A 10882-nucleotide genomic window follows, 5' to 3' on the forward strand; every position below is an offset into this window, starting at 1 on the left:
TGCTGTGATTGGCCAAGCATGCGGGTCATAGTGCATGCTTGGCCAATCATCAGCCAGCAATGCACTGCGATGCCGCAGTGAATTATGGGCCGTGACGCACCACACGAATTTTACGCGAACGGCCCATATCGTTCGCAATTCGGCGAACGATCGAACAGACGATGTTCTAGTCGAACACGAAGCTCATCCCTATTCACCACTAATACCAAATCCCTAACCCTAATCCCTCTTCCACTAGTCCCAAATCCCTAACCCTAATCCTTGTTCCCACTAGACCCAAATACCTAACCCAAACCCTAATCCTATTCCTACTAGTCCCAAATCCCTAACCCCAACACTAATCCCTCTCCCACTAGTTCCAAATCCCACTCCCATTAGTCCCAAATCCCAAACTCTAACCCTAATCCCACTCCCACTAGTCCCAAAACCTTAACCCTAATCCCAGTTCCCACTAGTCCCAACTCCCTAAAACTAACCCTAATCACCCTCCCACTAGTGCCAAAATCCCTAACCCTAAACCAAACCCCATCCCTACTCCCACTCCCACTAGTCCCAAATCCCTAACCCGAATCCCAGTTCCCACTAGTCACAAATCCCTATCCCTAATCTGACTCTTTCTAGTTACAAATCCCTAACCCTAACCCAACTCTTACTGGTCCCAAATCCCTAAACCTAATCTGACTCCCACTAGTACCAAATTCCTAATCCTAATCTATGTTCCCACTTGTCCCAAAACCCTAATCCCACTCCTACTAGTCCCACATTTCTTTTTTTTTTTTTTTTTTCCATTAGTCTTATGTTTTATTATTATGGGAAGAGGGGGTATGCAGATACGTAGGGGTGATGTGAAATACCATTTTTATTTTCAGTTTACAAGCATTTGTTTTTTTTTTTTCTTCCACTTACACAGGGACAAACAGATCCGAATCTTCAGTGACACAAATGAGGCAAGTGCTGGATGGAGACATCGATTAAATAGTGAGGCCAATTCAACTAAAGAGGCGGTACAGAATGGGGTGATCTACTAGATACAATGTGCAGTACACGGAGAACAGGCTGCAGAGGAGGCGGGGTTGGGAACAGCCTCACAGTTCACTAGAAAGTAAAGGAGGGGTTCCCATACTTTCTGCACTACTTCCTAGTGAACTGCTCAGGTATGGCTGCCTCCATGTCAGTGTGGGTACCAGCATCCTCGGCAGCAGGGAAGATGCCTTATTTTTGAGGGGATGGGGGCTGGGGGGGAGGGGGAGGAGGTGGTAACAAAATTCAGTGCGACATATGCATCCATTTTGCAGGAAGTCTCTAGTGTAATTTTCTTTGTAATAGATCTTTGTGGTGGGAAGGGTGCAGTGGCTTGTTCTGCAAACCCCCAAGTCTCATATCATGAATTTGGTTTCTCCAGAAAAAAAGGGGAGGGGCTTGGGTTAGGTGATATTAATTCGAAACAATATAATTAACTAAAAATAAAGTGGGTCCTAGAAACGGACCTAATATTTACACATTCCAGCTGCCACACGCAGCAAGAGGATACAAGTCCCATAGAAGGTACCTTGGGAGACAAAGCACTGTGTACAGGTTCTGATGCAGATGGGTTGGTTGGGGTTCCTTCCATCTATATACACTTAGGTGTGATGGTGGAGCTTTGGGTTAAAAGTAAAATGTAGAAGTGGTCCATGGAAGGACTTATTCCAATACTGTCTGTAGAAACCACAGTCCACATCCCACATCCCAGGTTCAGACAGAGAATAAATAAATCACTTTGTGAGTGTCCAGGCACAAGTTAAATGACACTGAGGGGTCTGTCCCTCCATCAGACTCCAACTATTGCCTCCAGTTCTTTGTTGACACCATCTGACACCTCTAAAGGGCGCTCCTTCCCATGTACATGCTGTAGGGTTTCCATGACTGGTGTGCTTGGCCCTTATCTCACAATACCTGGAACCTCCAGGATGCCTGATCTTTGTAGTCCAGACAGTCAGTGGAGTTAAAGTTAAGTTTCCAGGAGGAGGCGGCTGTCTGGTCCTTGTAGTCCAGGCAGTCAGAGGAATTAAATGGTAGTCCTGTGCTGGCATAGCCCTGGTGATGGTGGTGGTGATGGTGGTGGCTGGAGGACTGGCCCAGGTGATGGTGATGATGGTGGTGGCTGGACATGGAGGATGGGGCCATAGGACTAAGCTGGTGGGGGTGGTGGTGAGAGTGCATCGGTGCCAGGTAGGAACTACAATCCACTCCTCCGAAGTAGGAGGAAGATGGGGCAGGGTAGCCCTGGGTATACCCTGCAGCTTGACTGTAGGACATAGGATAGGAAGCCGCAGAAGAAGAGCCGGAGCGCTGCATGCAGGAGGTGCTTCCGGTTCCTAGTGGGTCGGGCGCGGAGCCAGGGGCGGGGCCAGTGCCTGGGGAGATAGAGGCGGGGCTCCAGATGGAGGAGGCTATGGGAGTACTTCCATTCAGTGCTGCTCCTAGGCTGGGGTTCCCGGAGGAGTTGGAGCTGGAAGATGAGGAAGAGGAGGAAGAGCCGGAACTGGACACTGCGGGAGGGGTGAACTGACCACTGCTCTCCGATCCTGAGCTTTCCCGGGCGGGGCTGCACTTCTTCTTGGCCGGCTGGCTCTTGGCCCCCGCGCTGCTGTTCTGCTGTTGCTGCTGTTGCCGGCACTTGGCTCGGCGGTTCTTAAACCAGACCTGAACGCGAGACTCCGGTAGGTTGATCTTCAGGGCCACCTCCTCCTGCATGAAGATGTCCGGGTATCTGGTCTTGGCAAACAGCGCCTCCAGTATGTCCAACTGGGAGCGTGTGAAGGTGGTGCGCTCCCGGCGCTGCTTCCGAGGGGTGGCTGGGTACCCCACAGATGGGTGCAGCAGATCCATCGCGGATCCCGTGAGCCCCAATCCATTCATGGTATAGGGGGGCTGTTTGAGGTATGACATCATGCTAACAGCTGAGCGAGATAGTCCCACATTTCTAACCCTAACCCTGCTCCCACTAGTTCAAAATCTCTAACTCTAATCCCCATTCCAACTAGTCCCAAATCCCTATCCCTAAATCTAATTACAGTTTTCACTAGTCCCAAATCCTTAACCCTAACCCTAATCCCGTTCCCACTAGTCACAATTCCTACACCCACTAGTACCAAATCCCTAACTCTTATCCCAGTTCTCTCTAGTCCCAAATCCCTAACCCATTTCCTAATCCCACTCCTACTATTTGCAAACCCTAACCCTAATCCTGCTCCCACTAGTCCCAAATCCCTAACCTTAATCTCACTCCCACTAGTCCCAAATCTTTAACCCTAATCCCAGTTCCCACTAGTCCATATCCCTAACCCTAATCTCACTCCCACTAGTCCCAAATCCCTAACCCTAATCCTGCTCCTACTAGTCCCAAATCCCTCTTCCACTAGTCCCAAATAGCTAACCCTAATCCCAATTCCCACTAGTCCATATTCCTAACCCTAACCCTATTCACACTCCCACTAGTCCCAAATCCCTAACCCTAATCTCAGGTCCCACCAGTCCCAAATCCCTAACCATAACCCTAATCCCACTCAAACTAGTTCCAAATCCCTAACCCTAATCCCAGTTCCCACTAATCCCAAATCCCTAACCCTAATCCCTCTCCCTCTGGTCCCAAATCCCAAATCCCAATTCCCACTAGTCCCGTATCACTAACTCTATCCCTAATCCAACTCCTACAAGTCCCAAATCCCACACCCACAAGTCCCAAATCCCTAACTCTTATCCCAGTTCTCACTAGTCCCAAATACCTAACCCATTCCCTAATCTCACTCCTACTATTTGCAAACCCTAACCCTAATCCTGCTCCCACTAGTCCAAAATCCCTAACCTTAATCTCACTCCCACTAGTCCCAAATCCCTAACCCTAATCCCAGTTCCCACTAGTCCATATCCCTAACCCTAATCTCACTCCCACTAGTCCCAAATCCCTAACCCTAATCCGGCTCCTGCTAGTCCCAAATCCCTCTTCCACTAGTTCCAAATACCTAACCCTAATCCCAGTTCCCACTAGTCCATATCCCTAACCCTAACCCTATTCACACTCCTACTAGTTCCAAATCCCTAACCCTAATCTCAGGTCCCACTAGTCCCAAATCCCTAACCATAACCCTAATCCCACTTCCACTATTCCCAAATCTCTAACTATAACTTTAATCCCACTCAAACTAGTTCAAATCCCTAACCCCAATCCCAGTTCCCACAAGTCCCACATCCCTAACCCTAGTCCCAGTTCCCACTAGTCACAAATTCCTAACCCTAATCCCGCTCCCTCTGGTCCCAAATCCCAATTCCCACTAGTCCCGTATCACTAACCCTATCCATAATCCAACTCCTACTAGTCCAAAATCCCTAACCTTAATCCTGCTCCCACTAGTTCCAAATCCCAAACCCTAATCCCATTACCATCTAATCTCAATACCCTAACCCTAATCCCGCTCCTACTATTCCCAAATCCCTAACACTAACCCTAATCCCACTCCCACTAGTACTGAATCTCTAACCATAACCCTAATCCCAGTTCCCACTAGTCCCATATTCCTAAAGTGAATCATGCTCTCACTTGTCCCAAAATCCAAACCCTAATTCCAGTTCCAAGTAGTCCCTAGTCCCTAACTAGGAATGAGCCTCGAGTTTGAATTGAACCCATGTTCGACTCGAACATTGCACGTTCGTCGAATTGCGAACGATATGGGCCGTTCGCACCAAATTCGAGTGGCGCGTCACGGCCCATAATTCACTGCGGCATCGCAGTGCATTGCTGGCTGATGATTGGCCAAGCATGCAATATGACCCGCATGCTTGGCCAATCACAGCACGATCTGTACAGAGAGCCATAATTGGCCAAAGCCAGGTTGGCTTTGGCCAATTATGGCTCAGGGGGTTTAGTACACACCCCACGCTATATAAGGCCGTCTGCACGTCGGCCCTGTGTAGTGTGTTCCGGCATTGAGAGAGAGATAGAGACAGTGTCATTTGATTTAAGTTAGATAGAGTAGGAAGGCGAGTCAGTTAGCTGCACATACAGTGTATTGTGTATATATATATATGCATCCTAGGTGTTGTGTATATATATATATATATATATATATATACACTGTATTCAGTTTAGCTAGATCCATTCCTGTTATTCTCTTCCTACTGACAGGCAGGCAGGTGTTTTTACAGTATTTACAGCTACCTGAAGAAAATTGCTGATGTTCTTCCGATCCTATTAGTCCTACTAGCTAGAGAATTTACAGTTAGTGTAGTGCGTCCTCTGCACAGTGTGCACCTAAAGCTACCTGAAGAAAATTGGTGGTGTTCTTCTGATCCTATTAGTACTGCAGGCAGCTGTAGTATTTACAAGTTAGTGTAGTGCATCCACTGCACAGTGTGCACCTAAAGCTAGCTGAAGAAAATTGGTGGTGTTCTTCTGATCCTATTAGTACCACAGGCAGCTGTAGTATTTACAAGTTAGTGTAGTGCGGTGCAGTTCTTCTCATCCTATTAATACCACAGGCAGGCAGCAACAGTATTTACAGTTAGTGTACTGTGTCCCCTGCACAGTGTGCACCTAAAGCTACCTGAAGAAAATTGGTGGTGTTATTCTGATCCTATTAGTACCACAGGCAGGCAGCTGCAGAATTTACAGTTAGTGTACTGCGTCCTCTGCACAGGGTGCACCTACAGCTACCTGAAGACAATTGCTGTTGTTCTGCTCCTATTAATACCACAGTCAGGCAGCTACAGTATTTAGTTGGTGTACTGTGTCCTCTGCACAGTGTACACCTAAAGCTACCTGAAGACAATTGGTGGTGTTCTTCTGATTAGGGATGAGCCGAACACCCCCCGGTTCGGTTCGCACCAGAACATGCGAACAGGCAAAAAATTTGTTCTAACACACGAACACCATTAAAGTCTATGGGACACGAACATGAATAATCAAAAGTGCTAATTTTAAAGGCTTATATGCAAGTTATTGTCATAAAAAGTGTTTGGGGACCTGGGTCCTGCCCCAGGGGACATGGATCAATGCAAAAAAAGTTTTCAAAATGGCCGTTTTTTCGGGAGCAGTGATTTTAATAATGCTTAAAGTGAAACAATAAAAGTGTAATATCCCTTTAAATTTCATACCTGGGTGGTGTCTATAGCATGCCTGTAAAGGGGCGCATGTTTCCCGTGTTTAGAACAGTCTGACAGCAAAATGACATTTCAAAGGAAAAAAATTCATTTAAAACTACTCGCGGCTATTAATGCATTGCCGGTCCGACAATACACATAGAAGTTCATTGATAAAAACGGCATGGGAATTCCCCACAGGGGAACCCCGAATCAAAATTTTAAAAAAAAATGACGTAGGGGGTCCCCCTAAATTCCATACCAGGCCCTTCAGGTCTGGTATGGATATTAAGGGGAACCCCGGATACATTTTTTAAAAAAATGACGTGGGGGTCCCCCTAAATTCCATACCAGGCCCTTCAGGTCTGGTATGGATATTAAGGGGAACCCTGGCCAAAATGTAAAAAAGAAATGGCATGGGGTCCCACCAAAAATCCATACCAGACCCTTATCCGAGCACGCAACCTGGCAGGCCACAGGAAAAGAGGGGGGAATGAGAGAGCGGCCCCCCTCCTGAACCGTACCAGGCCACATGCCCTCAACATTGGGAGGGTGCTTTGGGGTAGCCCCCAAAACACCTTGTCCCCATGTTGATGAGGACAAGAGCCTCATCCCCACAACCCTGGCCGGTGGTTGTGGGGGTCTGCAGGCGGGGGGCTTATCAGAATCTGGAAGCCCCCTTTAACAAGGGGTCCCCCAGATCCCGGCCCTCCCCCCTGTGTGAAATGGTAAGGGGGTACAAAAGTACCCCTTACCATTTAACTAAAAAAACTGTCAAAATGTTAAAAATGACAAGAGACAGTTTTTGACAATTCCTTTATTTAAATACATAGTTACATAGTTACATAGTAGGTGAGGTTGAAAAAAGACACAAGTCCATCAAGTCCAACCTATGTGTGTGATTATGTGTCAGTATTACATTACATATCCCTGTATATTGCGGTCATTCAGGTGATTATCTAATAGTTTCTTGAAGCTATCAATGCTCCCCACTGAGACCGCCGCCTGTGGAAGGGAATTCCACATCCTTGCCGCTCTTACAGTAAAGAACCCTCTACGTAGTTTAAGGTTAAACCTCTTTTCTTCTAATTGTAATGAGTGGCCACGAGTCTTATTAAACTCTCTTCTGCGAAAAAGTTTTATCCCTATTGTGGGGTCACCAGTACAGTATTTGTAAATTGAAATCATATCCCCTCTCAAGCGTCTCTTCTCCAGAGAGAATAAGTTCAGTGCTCGCAACCTTTCCTCATAACTAAGATCCTCCAGACCCTTTATTAGCTTTGTTGCCCTTCTTTGTACTCGCTCCATTTCCAGTACGTCCCTCCTGAGGACTGGTGCCCAGAACTGGACAGCATACTCCAGGTGCGGCCGGACCAGAGTCTTGTAGAGCGGGAGAATTATTGTTTTATCTCTGCAGTTGATCCCCCTTTTAATGCATGCCAATATTCTGTTTGCTTTATTAGCAGCAGCTTGGCATTGCATGCCATTGCTGAGCCTATCATCCACTAGGACCCCCAAGTCCTTTTCCATCCTAGATTCCCCCAGAGGTTCTCCCCCCAGTGTATAGATTGCATTCATATTTTTGCCACCCAAATGCATTATTTTACATTTTTCTACATTGAACCTCATTTGCCATGTAGTCGCCCACCCCATTAATTTGTTCAGGTCTTTTTGCAAGATTTCCACATCCTGCGGAGAAGTTATTGCCCTGCTTAGCTTAGTATCGTCTGCAAATACAGAGATGGAACTGTTTATCCCATCCTCCAGGTCGTTTATGAACAAATTAAATAGGATTGGTCCCAGCACAGAACCCTGGGGGACCCCACTACCCACCCCTGACCATTCTTCTTTCTTCTTTCTTCTATCTTCCTTCGGTTTCTTCCTCCATCTTCTTCTTCTGGTTCTTCTGGCTCTTCTGGTTCTTCCTCCGGTGTTCTCATCCAGCATCTCCTCCATGACGTCTTCTTCCCTTCTTCTCCTCGGGCCGCTCCGCATCCATGGCATGGAGGGAGGCTCCCGCTCTTCTCTTCATCTTCTTCTCTTCTTCATCTTCTTCTCTTTTTCATCTTCTTCTTCGTCATGGGAAATGCCACAGGGAAGTCCCGTCATGTCCCCGTGCGTCAAAGGGGGCGGGGTCACCGGGTGGCCCCGCCCCCCCCCCTGTTATTTAAGAACCGTCAGAAGAGGAGAAGCGTCACACAGCGGGAGCCTCCCTCCATACCACCATGGATGCGGAGCGGCCCAGAGAAGAAGATGAATAATAGAAGAAGATGAAGAAGAGAAGAAGATGAAGAAGAGAAGAAGATGAAGAGAAGAGTGGGAGCCTCCCTCCATGCCATGGATGCGGAGCGGCCCGAGGAGAAGAAGGGAAGAAGACGCCATGGAGGAGATGCTGGATGAGAACACCGGAGGAAGAACCAAAAGAGCCAGAAGAACCAGAAGAAGAAGAAGATGGAGGAAGAAACTGAAGGAAGATAGAAGATAGAAGAAAGAAGAAAGAAGAAAGAAGAAGCATTTAAAAAAAGGAATTGTCAAAAACTGTCTCTGGTCATTTTTAACATTTTTGACAGTTTTTTAGTGAAATGGTAGGCCCTTACCATTTCACACAGGGGGGAGGGCCAGGATCTGGTGGTCCCCTTATTAACCACTTGACCACTGGGCACTTAAACCCCCTTCCTAACCAGACCAATTTTCAGCTTTCGGTGCTCTCACACTTTGAATGACAATTACTCAGTCATACAACACTTTACCCATGTAAAATTTTTGTCCTTTTTTTCACACAAATAGAGCTTTTTTTTTGGTGGTATTTAATCACCATTGGGTTTTTTATTTTTTGCGCTATAAAAGAAAAAAGACTGAAAATTTGGTAAAAAAAATGAATTTTTCTTTGTTTCTGTTATAAAATTTAGCAAATTAGTAATTTTTCTTCAGAAATTTTGGCCAAAATTTATACTGCTACATATCTTTGGTAAAAATAAGTACAACTTGGTGTATATTATTTGGTCTTTGTGAATGTTAGAGAGTCCAAAAGCTATGGTGCCAATATCTGAAAATTGATCACACCTGAAGTACTGACGGCCTAATCTCTCTAATTTCTTGAGACCCTAACATGCCAGAAAAGTACAAATACCCCCCAAATGACCCCTATTTGGAAAGAAGACATTCCAAGGTATTTAGAAAGATGCATGGTGAGTTTTTTTTAAATTGTCATCTTTTCCCACAATTCTTTGCAAAATCAAGATTTTTTTTTCTTTTTTTTTTCACAAAATTGTCAAATTAGAAGGTTATTTCTCACACACAGCATATGCATACAACAAATTACACCCCAAAACACATTCTGCTATTACTCCCGAGTATGGCGATACCACATCTGTGAGACTTTTACACAGCGTGGCCACATACAGAGGCCCAACATGCACGGAGCACCTCCAGGCGTTCTGGAGCACCCAGGCCAATTCTTGTATTTCTCTCCTACATGTAAAAATAATAATTTATTTGCTAGAAAATTACATAGAACCCCAAAACATTATATATATTTTTTTTAGAAAAGACCCTAGAGAATACAATGGCAGTTGTTGCAACTTTTTATCTCACATGGTATTTGCGCAGCAATTTTTCGAATGCGTTTTTTTGGGGAAAAAAAACAGTTTTGTGCTTTAAAAAAAAACAAAACAGTAAAGTTAGCACAATGTTTTTGCATAATGTGAAAGATGAAGTTACGCCGAGAAAATAGATACCTAACATGTCACCCTTCAAAATTGCACACGCTCGTGGAATGATGCCAAACGTCACTACTTAAAAATCTCCATAGGTGACGCTTTAAAATTTTTTACTGGTTACATATTTTGAGTTACAGAGGAGGTCTAGGGCCAAAATTATTGCTCTCACTCCAACGTTCACAGTGATACCTCATATGTGTGGTTTGAACACTGTTTTCATATGTGGGCGGGACTTACGTAAGTGTTCGCTTCTGCATGCGCTTTAAAAATTTTTTTTTTTTTATTGTTTATTTTACTTTATTTATTTTAGTTTGACACTTTTTTCCCCAAAAAATTTTTGATCACTTTTATTTCTATTACAAGGAATGTAAACATCCTTGTAATAGGAATATGGCATGACAGGTCCTCTTTACAGTGAGATATGGGGGTCAATAAGACCCCACATCTCACCTCTAGGCTGGGAAGCCTGAAATAATAAAAAAACGATCTTGGCTTCGATCGTAGCGGTGAGTCGGTAGAAGCACCGGAGGGTGGCGGGAAGGGGGGCGTCCCCTCTCGCCTCCCATAAGAATGATCAAGCAGTGGAACAGCCGCTATGATCATTCTTATGGTGTAGGAAATCGCCGGCTGAAAAAGCTGATATCTGAATGATGCCTATAGCTGCAGGCATCATTCAGATATCCCCGCTCAAAGTCAAGGACGTCATATGACTGTGGGCGGGAACTGGTTAAAAATTGCGGAGTATTGCGGGGTATTGCAGAGTATTGCGGAGTAGTGCAGGGTATATTGCAGGGTATTGCTGGGCATATTGCAGAGTATTGCGGGGTATATTACAGAGTAGTGCCGGGTATATTGCAGAGTATTGCGGGGTATAATGCAGAGTATTGCAGGGTATTATGCAGAGTATTGCAGGGTATTATGCAGAGTATTGCAGGATATTATGCAGAGTATTGCAGGGTATTATGCAGAGTATTGCAGGGTATTATGCAGAGTATTGCATGGTATTATGCAGAGCATTGCAGGGTATTATGCAGATATACAAAAAA

At 45.4% G+C, this 10882-nt stretch overlaps 1 protein-coding gene across 1 annotated transcript; it reads right to left on the reverse strand.

Moving 5' to 3' along the window:
* Window positions 1-201: 201 nt before the first annotated feature.
* On the reverse strand, window positions 202-2946 carry LOC141101807 (homeobox protein OTX1 B-like). Its single transcript, XM_073591160.1, has one exon. It carries the CDS (start codon window positions 2932-2934, stop codon window positions 1927-1929), a length of 1008 nt encoding a protein of 335 aa, XP_073447261.1. The 5' UTR covers window positions 2935-2946; the 3' UTR covers window positions 202-1926.
* Between the last annotated feature and the right edge of the window lie 7936 nt (window positions 2947-10882).

Source organism: Aquarana catesbeiana, linkage group LG06 (genome assembly GCF_042186555.1).
Source record: "Aquarana catesbeiana isolate 2022-GZ linkage group LG06, ASM4218655v1, whole genome shotgun sequence".
Taxonomy (NCBI): Eukaryota; Metazoa; Chordata; class Amphibia; order Anura; family Ranidae; genus Aquarana; species Aquarana catesbeiana.

Excerpts from the sequence above, each read along its gene's own strand:
- LOC141101807 (XM_073591160.1), bottom strand. The coding sequence starts at position 2,934 with ATGATGTCATACCTCAAACAGCCCCCCTATACCATGAATGGATTGGGG.